Below are 18,586 nucleotides of genomic sequence, written 5' to 3'. Positions count from 1 at the left end.
TTTTTATTATTCTCGGATGTGCAATCGAAAGACAACTAGGGAAACGTCACGGAGGCTGGAAATCCAATACTGTCGCAGAAGGTTATGTTCTGTTACTATAATAATTAGCGTTAATTGTAAATAATATTCAAATAAATTCAATTTGTCATCTCGTTTTTCAATTCTAAATCATTTCCAGGTTATATCAACATTAGTTCATGTTATTCTCTACATTACATCAAGGTCAATGACATTATTGTTCCTCGGAAAAAATCAATACTTTCGCGTCTGCGCACTTCCGATCTTCAGTCAGATACAAATAAAATGAATACTTCTGAATAATTTCAAGTTAGAAACATGGTCGAGCATAAAAGGTCGTATGAAACTTGCCTATAATGGTAATTAAGACGCTCGTATAAAAATTATGAAACTCGCTTGCGCTCGTTTCATAAACAAACATATTCGCGTCTTAATTACTATCATTATAGGCTCGTTGCATAATGTACTAATAAACAATACATTAAAAATGAAATATGTTCAATTATAATATAAATATGAAGGAAATAATGTTAAAAGTCCACTTTTCTATTGCAGAAAAGTTTGCAGAAATAATTTATACACTTATTTTTTAACCAACTGGATTAAAGTTAAATACATCCCATTACACTACATGTCAGAAGGGATTGTAGCTGGTAAAATTTGGATGATTATATCTATGGTACTGTGTAAAAATCTAAAACTCTCAAATTACGTTTGACATAGTAAAAGTTTCTAATTAGACGTAAATCCTTCAACTGACTCACCTTCAAAATATCGGATGAACACATCCCTTTCACAGTACCTGATCCATACGGGACTTTGAACGGTTGGTCTTGTTTCTGGAACGTACTAGACTCTGCTCCATTGAAAACGTTGTGGTTACCTCCAAAGAAAACAATTTGCGCATCAGTTTAGTTTAAAAAGGTTGTTTTTATATTATTACGCATCATCTTTCAAGCAGGATGAGAAACGTAAATTATTATTCCCGTACTCAAGAAATGTGCTAGCATTTCGAAGTCACGTATTCTTCTACTCCAGATAAATATATCTTGTTAATTCTAGGGTGAAAACAAGTTGCACATTGCCAATTGTCAGGTAATTACCAGGTTTTAAACTTACATGATGTTTAATGATTGTTTTGAGGGATAAACTGAAAATGTGGATATTTCGAGTAATTGATAATATTTTCTTTACATAAAATGTTTTCTTGATAATGTACGAAGTTTTTTAATTAGTTTATTTTACGTCGATTTTTCAACTGCGAAACTTATCTAGCGACTGAGTGAAATGAAAATGATAATGCCACAGAAATGACTCCAGGGTCCAGCACCTAAAGTTACCTAGCATTAGCTATTAATGGATAGAGGATTTGAATTCAAGCCCGCTCGTTTCACGGTAATGTTCGCACATTAACACCAGCAGAGCTATGTAAATAGAACAATAGATCTGTAAGTGCTCTGTCAGTTGCCTAATCTCCAGGCGGAGAGACAACAATTTGGCATTGCATAACGTCAAAATTACATGCCGGGAATCCTATGTTCCCTTACTTAAAATCATTGTTTAGATCCAACCAATTGTCCCTAAAAAAATCTACACTTACAGTATTTCTGAAACACTTTGCATATCATATGAGTAGGTATCTGTATTAGCATTTTCAATGGAATTACTGGGCTTGGCTTGTTGGAGAACAGTTAGTATAGGTCTATGATAAAAGGTATAAGAAATATAACTCATGCAAAAATGAAGTCCATCCCTCTAGCAAACACCATAACATTGCAAGAGTCTGATCCGTTTTTGACTATTAGAAACTTCAAGAAACATACCTCAACCCTAATTTAGGAAAGATCACCCACCTGCTCCTATTCCCAGTGCTCTAAAAGGTTACGCCGAGAACAAACTGAAAACTGTGGTGCAACAGCCCATGGAGGACCAAGAGTGACCAGCCAACTGTTTGTGTCACGTCTGGAGACCTGCAAAACTGCGCACACAACCGATTTAGATTCGTCCGGTCGGGAGCTCAACCGGCTACGATGAACATCGGGCCGAATAACTCGGTTGTCGAGCGATTACGCCTCATGTATTGCAGAGTAGACAGAGCATCAGGCGCATTTACATGAAAATAACGTTTTTCGAGTACACAACCGGAACAACAAGGAAATTTACGTTGTCTTATTGAAAAAAAAAGTGTTTGAAATTATTCTTACAGTTCATTCGACACTATAACACATATATTTTCTTTATTATTCTGAACTTGCAGTAACTTTATAACTATCGTTTATATTTTACACTTTTAGAGTTTTACTAATGAAAGTTGCTTATAGATAAGTTAAACAATGTTATAGTTTTTCACAGAACAAGACGTGCACAAGCCATGTATATTTTTCTTACCAATAAACGCTATATAGTTGGCGTTTTTCCATACCAGTGTTAAACAGTATACGTCATAACTTCATCATTTGATTACGTCGTAACTCTTTCTCGTCACATATTGACTGAATCTTGTTCGATTTGTATAACCCAATGATCGATATTACATAAGTTCATGTAAGATCGCGAATTATTTAGAACACAAATCTCACACAGAAAGAAATGGTAAGGAGGAAGAAAATACGATCTCCAAATAACACCAGGTACATTTCATCATATAATAACTTTTTAACATTTTCTCAGTAGGCTACACAAACAGAGTAATAATATTGAAGGATATTTATTTTGTTTAATTACAAAAATATGTTTGCTTCAAATAGGAATACAAATAATTTGACACTTTAATACATTTATTTTTGTATTTCGAACTTGTAGTAATTTGACTAGTAACAAATAAATGAACAATGGACAAAGTGACATCGAAGGAAATAGACGTAATGTATAATGTGAAATATCATATTGTAAACATATTCAAAAACATAATTACAATTCATTATAAAACAAAATAGGAAACAAGTACATAAGTCCATTATGACGTTTGTACTTTAAACTAAAAAAATGTATAGGCCTACCTCTAAAACAATAGTTGCATGCTTTTTAATTATTCTAATCAGTTGCAATATTATTTATTAAGAAATCAATTTAAAAAGATAAACAGTAATGTTATTTTCAATAATACGATTACTTTGGCTCCCAATGGTGGTTGTTCTGTACAAAATAAGTATAATTTACACATTTCTAAACTACGAATAACAAAAGAATAGCAAGGTTTAGAAACAAATCATTCTGTATAGAAAAGATCTACTTCAGAGAAAACAAGTGTCATTCAAATAACTATTTTATTACACACGTGCTAATATCAACTATTTGATGTTCACAATTATTATTAGGGCCTATTATCATACACTACATGATCAGAGTTGACTTCTTGTGTTTATGTATTAATAAATCTGTTTTACTAGTCTAAAGTTACGCTCGGTGCAAACACTTATTCATGGAATGGCCAATATTCGTTTCACAAGTGTTGCTAGAGAGGCTGGAGTTGTTTGGTGATCTGTCCATCAATTTAGTATGTAGAAAATGAAATGAGCATAATGTGTAATGTGAGATATAATAAGTAAATAAACCCAAAATAGAATTACAATGAATCACAAAACATAAAATTAAATAATTATTAACTCTAAATGCATTCCCTGCAGATTGTAAGGGGCGATAAGGTTCACTTAAATGAATGGAAAACCTATATTACGTTTAATTCTCTAGTCATAGTAAACATACTAAAAGCATTGGTTGTAGTAGGTTTCAGAAGATATAAAGTTATTTTTGTTTTAGTTTTACTATTGATCGAGTTTACTGTTTTTTAAGTCTGTCATTATTGTAATATTATAATTCAGTTTTCTAGTGTAAGCAAAAATTACAACCTTGTTAATTTGTGGATACCGAAAGTTTTTTTTCTATGTAATTTACGCTTTACAACGTCTGTAGTTTCACGCTGCATGCTGTTTGTTCCTCTTGATGATCCGCAGCTATAATATCTGGATGGTTCACTGTGATCTTCATTTTATACGCCAGAGCCGTCCACCCACAGAGAGATCGGATCATCTCGAATACACGTTAAACCGAATACTCAGGCAGTACGCAAGCAGATGTACTTCGCATACTGCCTATAAAGCCAGGCGTTCAGTAGCGCTATGCAAGTCTGTTCGGCTTTCAACCGGTTTTGCAGGACTCTAGTCACGTCCCCATGCCTCAGCAGAGGTAAACAAAATTACCCAGCCAGTATGGAGATAATGTGTGTTCAGAATGCTATAGGTGGCTTATGAAACCAGATTTCGCTACTTACTGTGCCAGCCCAAATTCACCACTGATTCCATACAATGGCTGAAATTTTACTAGAAAAATATTTTCCCCCGCAAAGACTCCAACCACCGCGCAATTCGTAATTCTATGACCACGCAGCGTGGGACAGAGAAGATAGAGAAGTAAAAAATAATTTCAAACGAGCCGATAACACATTGAAACTTAACCTCTTCGATCCTTCATAAAACCTGCGCTAGTTCTATAATTTACAGGAGACTATGTGGATACCCTGAAAAACGCCTTTGAAAGAGTGGATTGGAATAAACTTCTGGGGATCTGAATAAAATTGGCGTGGATTGGAAAGAGAGGCGCCTATTCTGTAAACTTTGTATCAAACAACGAGTCAAAGCCAGGATAGGAGACGAAATGTCAGAAGGAAATGAAATAGAGAAAGGAGTATGAGAAAGACGCCCTTTAACACCTACCCTGTTCAGCATCTACTGAGAGGATTTAATGAAGAACTGCTTTCAGAACATGGGAGGAGTGATAGTATGAAGAAGAAAAATAAAGTGCATAAGATTTGCTGATGATATGACGTTGTTAGCATATTAGCAGAAAAGAAGACGACACTAAGAGATATGCTAATGGAGCTAAATGACAGCTGTGAGCAGTATGGGATGACGATAAATGCAAACAAGACGAAGACCATGGTTATCGGAAGAAAAATAAAGAAGGCAAACTTGCGAATTCCAAATGAGACAATATAACAAGTGGACAGCTTCAAATATTTGGGATGTACTATACGTAAGTAGTAACAAGAACTGCTGCCAGGAAGTCAAAAGCACGATAGCAATGGCAAAAGAAGCTTTTAAAAGAAAATAAGAGAATCTTCTGCGTATCTCTGTAAAAAGAACTAAAAAAAAGACTAGTGAAGCCGCCTACCGTATTTTCTCGAATACCCCACGCACAAGGAGATGCACTATCACCTTTACTTTTTAACTTTACTCTAAAGTGTGAAATTAGGAAAGTCCAGGATAACAGAGAGGGTTTGTAATTGAACGGGTTACATCAGCTGCTTGTATATGCGGATGACGTGAATATGTTAGGGAAAATCTACAAACGATTAGGGAAAACACGGAAATTTTACTGGAAGCAAGTAAAGCGATAGGTTTGGAAGTAAATCCCGAAAAGACAAAGTATATGATTATGTCTCGTAACGAGAACATTGTACGAAATGAAAATATAAATATTGGAAATTTATCCTTTGAAGAGGTGGAAAAATTCAAATACCTGGGAGTAACAGTAACAAATATAAATGATACTCGGGAGGAAATTAAACACAGAATAAATATGGGAAATGCCTGTTATTATTCAGTTGAGAAGCTTTTATCATCCAGTCTGGTGTCAAAAAATCTGAAAGTTAGAATTCATAAAACAGTTATATTACCGGTTGTTCTTTATGGTTGTGAAACTTGGACTCTCACTTTGAGAGAGGAACATAGGTTAAGGGTGTTTGAGAATAAGTTGCTTAGGAAAATATTTGGGGCTAAGAGGGATGAAGTTACAGGAAAATGGAGAAAGTTACACAACACAGAACTGCACGCATTGTATTCTTCGCCGGACATAATTAGGAACATTAAATCCAGACGTTTGAGATGGGCAGGGCATGTAGCACGTATGAGCGAATCCAGAAATGCATATAGAGTGTTAGTTGGGAGGCCGGAGGGAAAAATACATTTGGGGAGGCCGAGACGTAGATGGGAAGATAATATTAAATTTGAGGGAGGTGGGATGAGATGATAGAAACTGGATTAATCTTGCTCAGGATAGGGACCAATGGCGGGGTTATGTGAGGGCGGCAATGAACCCCCGGGTTCCTTAAAAGCCAGTAAGTAAATAAGTATAAAGTAAAAAATACGGACGCGCGACTTACTCAAAATGAAGTTGACAACACTGCCCGATTTTCCTCTAGCATAACTCCTAAGATGGTAACCGATACCACATCTTCCACAGTGGGTATTTCAACATTATTAAATAGTGTTTGGATTAGCAGTAGGCCTACATGTCAGACTCAAGCTCAAGTGTGTTAAGTGTATATTTTATGTGTCTTATATTTTCAATTCTGAAAATAAGTACCACTAAAGGTATGAGATTGCTATGCTTTACTTGCAGCGAAAAACTTAAAATTATCTAAGGTGCGGAGGAACATGGAAATCGTGCTATAGCCCGAAAATTTGATGTAAGTGACAGTTTGATCAGAGACTGAAGGATTCTGTTCCAGGATAAAATTTATTGTTAAATAATTGTATTTGTGTTTAATTGTTTTTAATTTGTCATGAATACATTTGTTGAAAATGTTATTTTTGTAATATGTGTTTTTTTTTCTTTTCTTTTCTTTTAATTTCTTCCTCGTTCCAAAAGTGGGGTGCGTGGATTATTCGAGGGAGTGGAGTATTCGAGAAAATATGGCAATTTGTGTGAATTGTGGGGTAGACATTAGGACAAAGTGAAGAAATACGACTTGAAGCGTTTGAAATGTGAATATGGAAAAGAATGGAGAATGTGAAGTGGACAGACAAAATAAAAAATGAAGCTGTGTTGGAAAGAGTGGGTGAAGGAAGAATAGTGCTGTAACCGATTAGGAAGAGGAAAAGGAATTGGCTGGGTCACTGGCTAAGAAAAAACTGCCTACTGAATGATACAGTGGAAGGAATGGTGAACGGGAGAAGAGTTCGGGGCAGAAGAAGATATTGGATGATACACAACATTGATAAATATGGATCGTATGCAGAGGCTAAGAGGGTGACGAAAAATATGGACGATTAGAGAATGCTGTGTTTGCAGTGAAAGGCCTGCCCTTGAGTAGAAAATGAATGAATGAATTAATTAATTAATTAATTAATGAAATGAAGAAACTGTTGCTGGAGAAAATGTTTCACTGGTAGTGCCGTAATAGTTCCACAATACCTCGACCGAAAGGCTAGCTCTGTTGCCTGAATCCAATATAGTTACAGGAATATCAGGAAGATACTCACTGCAGTCGTAACTATAGCTGCAAATTTCCGACGACGGAACCCAGAAATCAGAAGATCCAGTGTCCAGCACGACTCTGATGGCCTGACCAGGGGTTCCGAGATTAATAGTGGCAACGTATTGGGGCTGAAACAAAATATCATCACTTCAGTACTTCTGAGTGACAGGACAAATACATTTAATTTTATTCACAGCTGCACAAACGTGCACAAAATATTAAGGATTTATTAGTAATGTTTAAAAACTTCGTAAATTTCTTCATGTTATGCTTTGTGTTATAAAAGAAGACGTATGATATCTGTCAAGCTGTAGAAATGCAAGGTGAGTCACGAGTTGCCGTGGAAACATAAACGAATGAACGTTGTCACATTTAACTTAATCAGCGTTGATAACCCGTTTATGCATACCACAAATTACAATCTCTCTTTATTCCTTATTATAGTATGGTTTTCTGAGGCGATTCAGCGGAATCATTTTAATTCTAACTCTAAGCACATTTTGAAAAAAAAAATAATCAAAATTCGAAGTAATCAGAAAATTACCGTTATGGAAAATTCACTTGTATACATAATGAATAATGGATGTAGCCTACAGTGTACTTTACCTTAACTGTTGCCATGGTCTACCCACATCCACACAAAAATTAGGTAAACAATATTTGTGTGTGTGTGTGTGTGTGTGTGTGTGTGTGTGTGTGTGTGTCGCTAGTCCCATGGATGATACATTTGTCACGAGAAATGTCACATGTGATGATATATAGGCATATTGCCGCAACCTTGATACCTCAAAACAGTGGCTGGATCCTTGTCACACTGTCAAAGTCGTCGTTAAACAAAATCGCTTCGACCCGAAAGTAATGTTGTGTCTGGTGGAATTTTGAAGGTGTTATTCACTGGAAGTTTGTTCAAAACGAATCTGCACTTGATGTGGATCTTTATTCTCAACAGTTAGAACGAATTCAAGAAGTCTTGAGAGAAAGGTACACGGCATTAGTTAATCGAAACTGATTTGTCTTACAACAGGACAATGCAAGTCCCCATACCGCTCTAACAACCATGGGGAGGGGGAACAGAAATTAGGAGGATTCGAACTGTTATCATACCCTCATATGACCTTGATCTTGCGCTTTCAGCTTACCATCTGTTTCAATCCATAGCCCACTTGCTGCGTGGAAGAAATTTGCAAAACTTGGAAGCCCTTGAAATGGGTACCACCGAATTATTCGCATAAAAATAAGAAACTGGTACCGTCGCGGGATAACAAACTTCGCTGAAAGGTGGACCATAGAAGCTAATGGCCTTTACTTTGAATATTAGATTAATTTCTTTATCACAGCACACTCCAATTAAAATTTTGCTCCAAAACTGATATTGCTTATGGGACAATATCTGTAACTAGCTCTCTTTCGAAGGTCAGCCCAGAATAGATCCTTACACTCAGGCTCACAGTGGTTCGCCTTAAGGTGCGTGCACACTTAGCGAACGAACAACGAACGAATGAAGAAGCGAAACTTCGTTGTTCGTTCGCTGTTTGGAGCAACGTACAAATCATCAGCAAATGGTCAGAAAACATTCACGTTCGCTGATTATCCGCAATAATAGCAGACAAAATATAATTATAGCAAGTGCAGCCGTTGTTATTATAACAAAAAGAAAGTTAAAAAAAAAACAAAACAAAATGTGATTGTGGCAGACGCCACTCTACGAAAGTCGCAATCAATATAGAGGCACTGACTTGCTTCATGATTTTTTATTTTGGCAAAATAGGACCAAAAATTTCTAAGAAAGACACAGGCTGGCGAGAAGCAATACCTATTCAGGAAAGGCTAGCATTAACACTTCAATATCTCGCTACAGGAGATTCGTATACAAGTTTAATGTATTTATTCAAAGTGTCGAAACAGCTGATTACCAGGATTGTTCCAGAAGTATTTACGACTATAATTGAGGAACTGGAAGATTTTATTAAGGTACGACTGCAAGACAGGGGAAAGTTTCAATATACAGATACCTCACTGACAATAATTATCTTAAAATACTAAAAAGAGAGATTTGTCTGTATTTGTCGAATGCGCATCATGCTTACGAAAAGGCACTTTTCAGTGTCAATAATTTATTTTGTGTGCACAAGGTTGGAGCTTTGTTTTTTCTGGGCGTGAATTTGTCCAAAAGGAACGACATATCTTTATACGCGAACCAAGTTGACTCGTACACTTCGTCACTCCTCATTCCAGATCTTTTGTGGACTTCTGTCTTTCCCTCCGGAATGATGTCAGTAGGGACTCAATTTTCTTTTCCACTTCTGCTCCCTACAATAAACAACAAATATGTATCCACTGAAAATAAATAAATAAATAAAAATAATTTTCAAATTTTGCACGTGTTTGACTCGCCTATCTTGCAGCTGAACATCTTTCCAATAGCTTCCCAAACATCATGTTTTCTTACTTTATTTTGGTAAGTAGGGTGCTTGGAATTCCATAAAGTTTCCATATGCATTAATAAGATTTATAACAGCGTCTTCCGTCCACTCCAGTTTCGGCATCCTGTTGGTGAAATTGAACTAAGCGCTGCGTTCTGTTACGAACTACAAACTAGTGGCAAATATCGTCCACAACGAATACCAACTTCCTTTGATGTACCGACAATCGACGAATCACTTCCGAAGGCAAACCAAACGATCGGTTTGCCTTTGCTGCGACGTACACACGTTCCGATTTCAATCAGCGAATGCATTCGTTTGTCGTTCGTTCGTTCGTTGTTCGTTCGCTAAGTGTGTACGAACCTTTATACTAGTCATTGCTTCATTAGACAGGTGGTCTGTGTGGCAGACGTGCAACGGCGCCCCATCTCTAGACGAAACTGAAAAACCCTAAGTCCTTAGAAACTATATCAGCAACGGAAACCCATACTATGTCAATACTTACTATTGCAGTTGATTGATGAAATGAGGGGAGGTGGAGAGTGTTGGTGGAATGCCCTTTGCAACATCTATGTTCCTGAAAGTTTACTTTGACAAGCATTAAGAACTTATGAAATACTACCTACATCGCTGAGTGGTACAGCGTTCCCATTCCTGGCCAAAATGAGTCTCCTGTCTCTATTTGGTCGTCCGATACGTTGGAGAGGAAGTCTGAAAAAAAAAATATTAAAATGCATCTGAACAAGTACGTTTTAACTGCTCGGATATTGAGAACATATTCTCAAATATCCAATTTAATTAAAATTATTCTGGTTTATGGCTCGTAACGTGGCATTTACGAGCATGGTCATGGGTTCCAAATTTAAAATTGCTCCTTACGACCCCTTCTACTAGGTCAAACAATTTGTAACATAGTCAATGAAAAACACACTGCACGAATTTTAAAATATATAATTTAGGTAAACGGTTGGTGTGTCACATTCTCCCCTAACTTTAAAAATGTATTTGCAAGTACTTTAAAAGATAAATTCCTCTTCAATCTACTTTGCTTTCAGTGAAATTCCATTTGTAATAATTTGTAAGTAGATTTCTGTCTCCATGTATTCTGAGTAGCTACAGAAAATATCGACTATTTTCACATATACAGAGTGGAAGTGATATAACTGCAAATTTAAGGGGGCAATAGAATACGTTAAAATAAATTTTAAAAACCCTATTAGTATGCGTTTTATAATTAAGTGCATGGTTAATTAGAAAATTAGGCTGAAAGCCTGTGTAATTTGGCAACAGCGCATCGCCGGCTCCTCTACGAATACAGACACGACTCAGGTCTGAATAGCAGCGTTCCGTCCCTTAGTCACTGCAGTAGGGTCATATAATCGAATAAAATTACTAGAAATGATGAGGGATCTTGGGAATTAATATCAGGTTGTTAGTTTGAATTCTTGGACAAGCCAGGGACCATAAACGTAGGCTACAAAAACATACAGTATTGATATAAAACGAGCTAACTTTATTCGTCATTCTTTGGCACAAATAAGTTACATGTTTCAGGTCTCAATTGAGAGCTTATGAATCGTGGAACGAATACAAGTGAGGAAAAAACATTTCAGTGATAATTTTAAAAGTGATGAAATATCACTTCAATATCTATTTTAAATTAAAAATTTGTATTTTATACATGAATGAAGATATAGTACAAAAACACACGCGCACCAGAATTTATAAAACATTGGCCAGACCTATACTCTGTTTTGGTAGTGAAGCTTGGACGATTCGTAATATTGATTCACAAAGATTAACGGCGGCAGAAATGAGATTTATGCGACGTACAGCGGGATACACGAGAATGGATCACATCAGAAATTTTGACATTATGAAAGAACTGCAGATTGAACCGATTACGGAATACCTACAGAAATACAGCCAGAACTGGAGATCGCATGTCATCAGAATGCCTCGTTCTAGAATTTCAACTCCAAATTTTAAATTACCATCCTGTGGGCAAGAGATCCTTGGGCAGACCGTTCAAGCGTTGGCAAGAGACCGTAACGGGCCACTAGGCCCAATACATGCAAGGATGAAGATGATGATGATGATGATGATGATGATGATATACAAATGAGTCCCGTCGCTCTAATTTCCGGCAGCCAATCACGTTGCAGTTAGGCTACATTTAAACGTGTGCGTCTTGTGATTCGCTGATGAAGATGTAAAGCATTTCCTAAGGCTGGATAAGTACTTAATATATAATCGCCCGCAATTTTGGCTCTTTCGTTGGCGTTCACAGAAAGCACACGAGGACGTTATTTGCCGCTCAATTATTTGCTGAATTACAGTGCGTTTGATTTATTATCATAGGAGCTACGACATGATAATGTTTAACGGTGTGGCAAATAGATCCCTCGTTTGGTAACTCGGCAACGAGAGAACAAAAATGGCGAACGATACTACCTACCTAGACTTTATAGAGCCTTGACTTCCTAAGACGTAAGCAAAGAGGAGGAGTCACGCCGGGAATAACAGCGTCCCGACTATAAATTCGCTAGTAAAAGATTAAGAAAGTTCCAGCACCATTTATATAATAATTTGTTTTTCTACGGAGCATGTTTTTTTTTAAGAAAAAAAAAACAGGCCCGAATGGAGTATATAATGGAAACTTGAAAGATAACTCTGGCATCCTTTTACATATATGGACCTCACTATTCAATGCGTGCTTCACCACTGGCAAAATCCCAGAACGCTGGAGACAGCCATACAAACTATTAAAAAAATTTAAAATGATATAGGTACAAAGGGAATGGAAACAAGGAGGACCCAAACTCGTACAGAGGAATCGCCCTTGAAAATAACAGCAGTTCGGCTTCATGAAAGGAAAGAGCACTCTAACATGCAGTCAGAAACCTGATGGACAGCATACAAGATGCATTAAGGGAAATTTTATACAGTATTTATTGATTTCACCAAGGCCTTCGACCTATTGGATAGAGCAATATTACTCAAGAAATTGGAAAGCTTGATCGGAAATGAAAACGCACTGACAGTAATTATTATTAACAATCTTCTCGCCTACAACGAAGTAAGAATTCAACATGGCAAGACAACCCCAGTTTCCATAGTGCAAACTAACGGGGTCCTACAAGGAGACTCCATTAGCCCGCTATTATTCAACCTAACCACAGCTGACAATACAATGGTAGTAATGTACCTGTATGCAGACAACATAGTGAAAGGTTCGTGCAATAGAGTAGAACCACAGTCTAATACATACAGTCGTGCAACTCGTACGTATAAAATATTCCAACTGGTTTTCTGATGTGTTTTATATTTTTATGCATTACAGTAAGCGTGTATGGTTCTTATTAATTTTACTTTAGAATCCTAGAAGAATTTCACAAACAGTTAATCTACATGATTCAGAAGCTGGGAATAAACGTAATTATTTCTGCTCCTCACAACTGAATCATGGCCCTGATCACGTATCATGGTTTGAAATAATATAATTTTATTGTTTGTACGTGGACGGTTAATTCAATTCAATTCCTAAATATATTTATGCATCATTGGAACTCTATATTTCCTGTGAGAAGAGTCGAAATTAGTAGCTTCAAAATTGTAGGGCATATATCATAGGGTTCATCGCGTGGTGGACTTCTCTCCCTATTTCCTGAGAAATTAACTGTTTTCCATACCGCAAATTGTGGTAAACTTGGCCTTGAGCTAAACTTCAAAATAAAAAAGGGGAGGATTTAAACCTTAATAATATGATAGACACTGATTTATAAAGTTTATTATTTTTTCCATTTCTTAAGAACCAGTAGGCCTATTTCCTTTATTATTTTGAGTCACAAATAGTGCTGATATTATGGTTTAATTTTTTATGGCAAGTTTACCGCATTTTATATTACATTTCCAGTTTTCACACATAGACTTAATTTTAACTTATCCTACCTATATAGTACGTAATTTACATGCACTTACTGTTAATATGATGTAGGTGAAACACACAATTTTGTTGAAAAAAATTTAACTTCAATTAACTCAGAAAATGTACCGGTACTTTTATTTTCAATAAGTAATCGCTGGAACTGTAAAATCAACACCAATAATAGTCATGCAATTATTACAGAAAAGATTGCTATTTTATATTAAATTTAAAAACGCTCTTTTATTTCTTGACAACTTAATACGTCTGCCATATGAATCTACACCAACACATCAGAAATTTATTGACACAGTCTGGATTTATTCAAGAAGTGAATATTTTGCAAAAGGATTACAATACTCCACGAATTCTTGAAAAATTAACACCATGATCCCTACTTGAATGCAATATAACATTCAACTTTTGAAAAATATAAAGAAAAAAAAAACACGAATACAAAAATTATGGAATTAGACCTACTTGCATTAAAAACTGTAGATACATTATCCGAAATCAGAACGATTACACATTTACACATATGATCTCTGCAACAAAGTAATATACTGTAAAAGGTATTTACTTTTTTCATTTAAACTGTCCTTCCTGACATATAAATAGGTAACTGATAACTAATAAATGTTTTATAGAACACAATACGTAGGCTACCTACAATGTGGATTATTGGTTATGACTGAGTTAGGATTTTCTGATATACACTTATCTGTCTTGGTCTTCAGGGAATCTGAGGAACGACAAATTCGGAGATTTAAACTTGTTACTGCAATTTACAGCACTGCACACATTGCCTTTATTCCGACGAATTATTAAAACTTTATTATAACATCTCGCATCCCTTAAAAGCACGTGCTGACTATCAGCCTGTGCCTAGTGTCGCGAATGTTGGCAAAAAAAATGTTGAAGTTGCGCGACTGTATGTATTAGACTGTGGTAGAACTGTAAGCGTCTATGAACAGACTTGGAAAATTCGCGGAAGACAACAGCCTTACAGTCAACACAAGCAAGACTGTGCAAATGGTTTTTAGAAGAGAGGGGAAAATTGCAGCAGGTGACAAGATAATCTACAAAGAAAATGAGGTGAATGTTGTAAATTAATTTAAGTATTTAGAGCTCACACTCCAGACTACAGCAACCTCGTTTAGAAGCCACGTACGAGAGAGAGCAACAGCAGCCATGAGGAGAATGTACGACATTAATGAGCCCACCAGACTGTCCTTGAACATTGCCATGAATTTATTCTATGCCAAACTACTGCCAGTAATAACGTACGACTGGATTTAATTTGGGAACAATTAACTGCGTCGAAAATGTCAAAGCCAGGTTTCTAAAAAGGACGCTAGGCGTTTCAAAAATGGCACCATATAGACAAGCCTACGAATTAGCACGAGAGACTTTCCTTATGGAGAATTTAAGAGCCAGACCACAGCTGTCATCTACCCAGCAAGAAGCAGAATTAACACAAATCAGGCGAAGAAAATGATCAGAAATCAATATCGAGTTTTATCCTAGATCATATAATTATGTAACAGACTGCTCATCCATATGTTAAAATCGACAGCACTTTGGAGAGAACAACCGCCAGGATCGCCACCCGTCCGCTGTAAACGAACACGAGATGGCAGTACAGTCGCTAATGCAATTCATATGGGAGTTATGACGTGACTCCTTATGTAACAACTAGATGGCAGCATAGTAGGCCTAAACCTGATAAAAACTGTTACCGTCAAAGCCTATAAGGCCGAGCAGTCTGAGTATATTATGATCTAGGGTTTTATTCAACTGACGCAATGACGAATCGAAACTGACTGGACCGAATAACGACATGAGGAGCGCACTAAATAGACTGGCAATACTGGGTGTTCATTTCAAAGTGTGTCATGACGTCACTGTTGTGAGTCAGCGATTTGAAGCGAGTTTCAGCTTTTATGTCAGAGAAGTTAATCAAGGCGTTCAGTCTGAACTTGAGAACGTGTACGGTATAACTTGAATGTCGTAGCAACAGATGGCGGTCTGTAAAGTCTGTGTGCTACCATAACCTCTTTCGAACTGTGTTTTGCGCGGGCAAGTCGTACGCAGGGTATTTGTTATCATCGGTTGCGTACGGCAACATTCCACAACACAAATCAAAATGCTCTGTGTCCATGTTGACCGTCCAAGTTAATGTCAACAAATACGTAAATAATCGTCTTAACCCTCTCCCCATATCCCGACAGTAAGAAAAAAAACTCTCTTCAGTACGTGTTTCCAAACAGTTCACATTCTTGCCACTACTGGCGTTACCGTACGTATCGGTAAGTAATCTTCAGAATGAACGCCGTACTTGCTAGGCAACTTCTCTCGCATTTAGGTAATACGTCTTTGCGGAAGTGTAGGAAGATTGAATTCTCTAGGCTCATCGGAGAGCCACATGACGACATACAACGAGCCATGACACATTTTGAACTGAACACCCAGTACATGGCTTCCATCACAAGCTGTGTACTCATGAACCATCTACATTGTGTGTGCGTGTGTGAGTGTGTCTGTGTGAAAGAATGTGAACGTTACCACTTTAGTACTGTAAATGCACTAAGAGGACAATATCTCTACTAGACTATTATATTATTATTATTATTATTATTATTATTATTATTATTATTATTATTATTGTTGTTGTTGTTGTTGTTGTTGTTGTTTTGAATTTCTTCCGGAAAACACCCAAAAATATGTTGTTTAAAAATTGTGCCAACTTAATTACATATCTGCAAAAATAAACTCAGTATTTGTCCTATAATACGATAAGTAGCTAAATTTTCCACGAGTTCTTTAATACACAGGAATGAATCAAATTGCTTTTTGTCAAATGATCTGGACCAGAATTCAAGTTTCCTTATAAATCCATCGATTTTATATCTGACTTACTATGTTAACATCCTGATCTTACGAACTACTAGTCGAAATTAGTATTATTATTTATTTATTTATTTATTTATTTATTTATTTATTTAACCTGGTAGAGATAAGGCCGTCAGGCCTTCTCTGCCCCTTTACCAGGGGATTACAACTATAATATGAAGAATAAAATTACAATTAATATTAAATTTACAATTGCAATTAGAATAAAAATTAAAGTATGACAAGATTACCTGATTAATGAAAGCTAGACATTTATCATAGAAGTTAAGAACAAAGAATATTTTTGTATTTACTGAATTACAAATTGAACCTAGAATAACAAATTTCTATAGTGATGAAATTACCGGATATTGAAATATTTTGTGATAGAATAAGATAACTATTTACAAGAAGCTATGTCTGAACGAGTCTCAATTACTGACATAGTGCCTAGTAAGTTTGCGTTTGAATTCAATTTTATTTCGACAGTCCCTGATGCTAGCAGGTAACGAATTCCAGAATCTTGGCAGGGCTATTGTGAAAGAGGATGAGTATGAGGAGGTGCGATGGGATGGTATTGTTAGTATTGTTTCATGGCGAGAGCGTGTGTTCAGATTGTGGTGGGAAGAAAGGTAAGTGAAGCGAGACGACAGGTACGAAGGAATAGAAGAGTTCAAGATTTCGAAGAGAAGGAGAAGTGAATGTAAATTTCTTTTCTTATCTATTAAGCCAACCTATTGTTTCTAGGGATGGAGTAATAGAATCAAATTTACGAACACTTACGAAATGTGTAAGTGTTCGAAAAATATATCACTAAGGAAGGTCAGTTTAAGAAGCCAAAATGAATTGGAAAATAGGTTTGTACATTCCGATTTCTCGCCTTCGCAATATTGGTACGTTAGAAGTTGGGTGGTATTCACTGGTTTTGAGTAAAATTATCATTGTTTTCGAGCTTACAGGGACTTGTATTTTCCAGTACGGTTAGTGGGCAGGAGGAGTCGCAAACAAAAGTCTCGCCCAAAAGTGAGCCGCACCTTCAAAAAGTTTGAGAACCGCCAATCTAGGAAATCTTACAGTAATTATCAATCCTCGTACATACAGGATTTACCCTTACAGTTCGTACTCTTTTTGAGGTATGGATTCTGTGGATTGGAATCCAGTGACATGTCATTCAAAAGCGCAGCTAACTTTATTCGGTGATCTACCCACCTGACATGAAATCAGAAATATTTTACAACTATGATTTTTGAAGAGGTGCATTTGTGATATTATATTAGCCTATATTAGCTAACCTAGAGAGTCCTTCTGCTGCCGTTGCCAGAACTGCAGCTATGGTGAGACAGGCGACGAAACGGGACATCTTGGGTGGAAGACTGCCACTGAAAGGCTCTTTGGGTCTTTTATAACCACCTCACAAATGTCACAAGGATGGCGCTATCTTCATGATTCGGTTTATAGAAAATTCCTGACTCTCCTCTTGTACCATGATGATAATTAAACATCTTCCAACGTGTAAGTTATTTTATAACTCAGTGCTAGAAGCCTTTAACTAACAGAACCCTTGAAAAATTCCAACATCTTTCAAATCACAACATACAAGACATTTAAAAATATAGTCTAGTTTTGATTGAATTTTGTCTCAAAACCACATAATAAGTCTGATATTATATCTGTGAACAGTAAACTTGATAAAATTTTAATGAAGTGAAAATATTTTCAATATGTGCTTCATTGGCATCCAAGACCATCTGCGACCGATTTCTGAAGTTCTTCAAAATTTTAACAAGAGTTTTTCTCTTGTGATGCGGATGACTGATGTCAAAGTCCAATATTAAATTCTTCAATATTATTTGAATTATCTTTGCACACGGTACAAAACCCTACATATTGAGATTAGATGAGTATGGTGTCCAGGATCATCCGAAAACAACTTTCCTGATTTCAAACAAGATTTATTGTAACATGTACGTACAATTTTAATTGAAATTATTTGGTATTCTTTACCTCGCGGCAATCTGTAACGACAGATTGGATACATAAATAGGTAGATAGATAAGTTAACTAAATAGA

At 36.3% G+C, this 18,586-nt stretch overlaps 1 protein-coding gene across 2 annotated transcripts in view; it reads right to left on the bottom strand.

The window, feature by feature from the left end:
• The window catches only part of LOC138710374 (lysosomal aspartic protease-like), a 39,216-nt gene extending 21,331 nt beyond the window's left edge, over positions 1-17,885 (bottom strand). For both annotated transcript variants that reach the window (XM_069841254.1, XM_069841255.1), the window contains exons 1-4: positions 17,809-17,885; positions 10,326-10,410; positions 7,281-7,404; positions 783-901 (exon numbers count right to left, since the gene is read on the bottom strand). In XM_069841254.1, coding sequence (XP_069697355.1) covers positions 783-901; positions 7,281-7,404; positions 10,326-10,410; positions 17,809-17,876 — 396 coding nt within the window. In that variant the 5' untranslated portion in view covers positions 17,877-17,885. The remainder of the gene's footprint in view (positions 1-782; positions 902-7,280; positions 7,405-10,325; positions 10,411-17,808) is intronic.
• Between the last annotated feature and the right edge of the window lie 701 nt (positions 17,886-18,586).

The sequence above is a fragment of the Periplaneta americana genome, chromosome 12 (assembly GCF_040183065.1).
Source record: "Periplaneta americana isolate PAMFEO1 chromosome 12, P.americana_PAMFEO1_priV1, whole genome shotgun sequence".
NCBI classification, from domain to species: Eukaryota; Metazoa; Arthropoda; class Insecta; order Blattodea; family Blattidae; genus Periplaneta; species Periplaneta americana.
The sequence above is the reverse complement of the archived record's forward strand: the minus strand, read 5'-3'. Positions and strand labels throughout refer to the sequence as shown.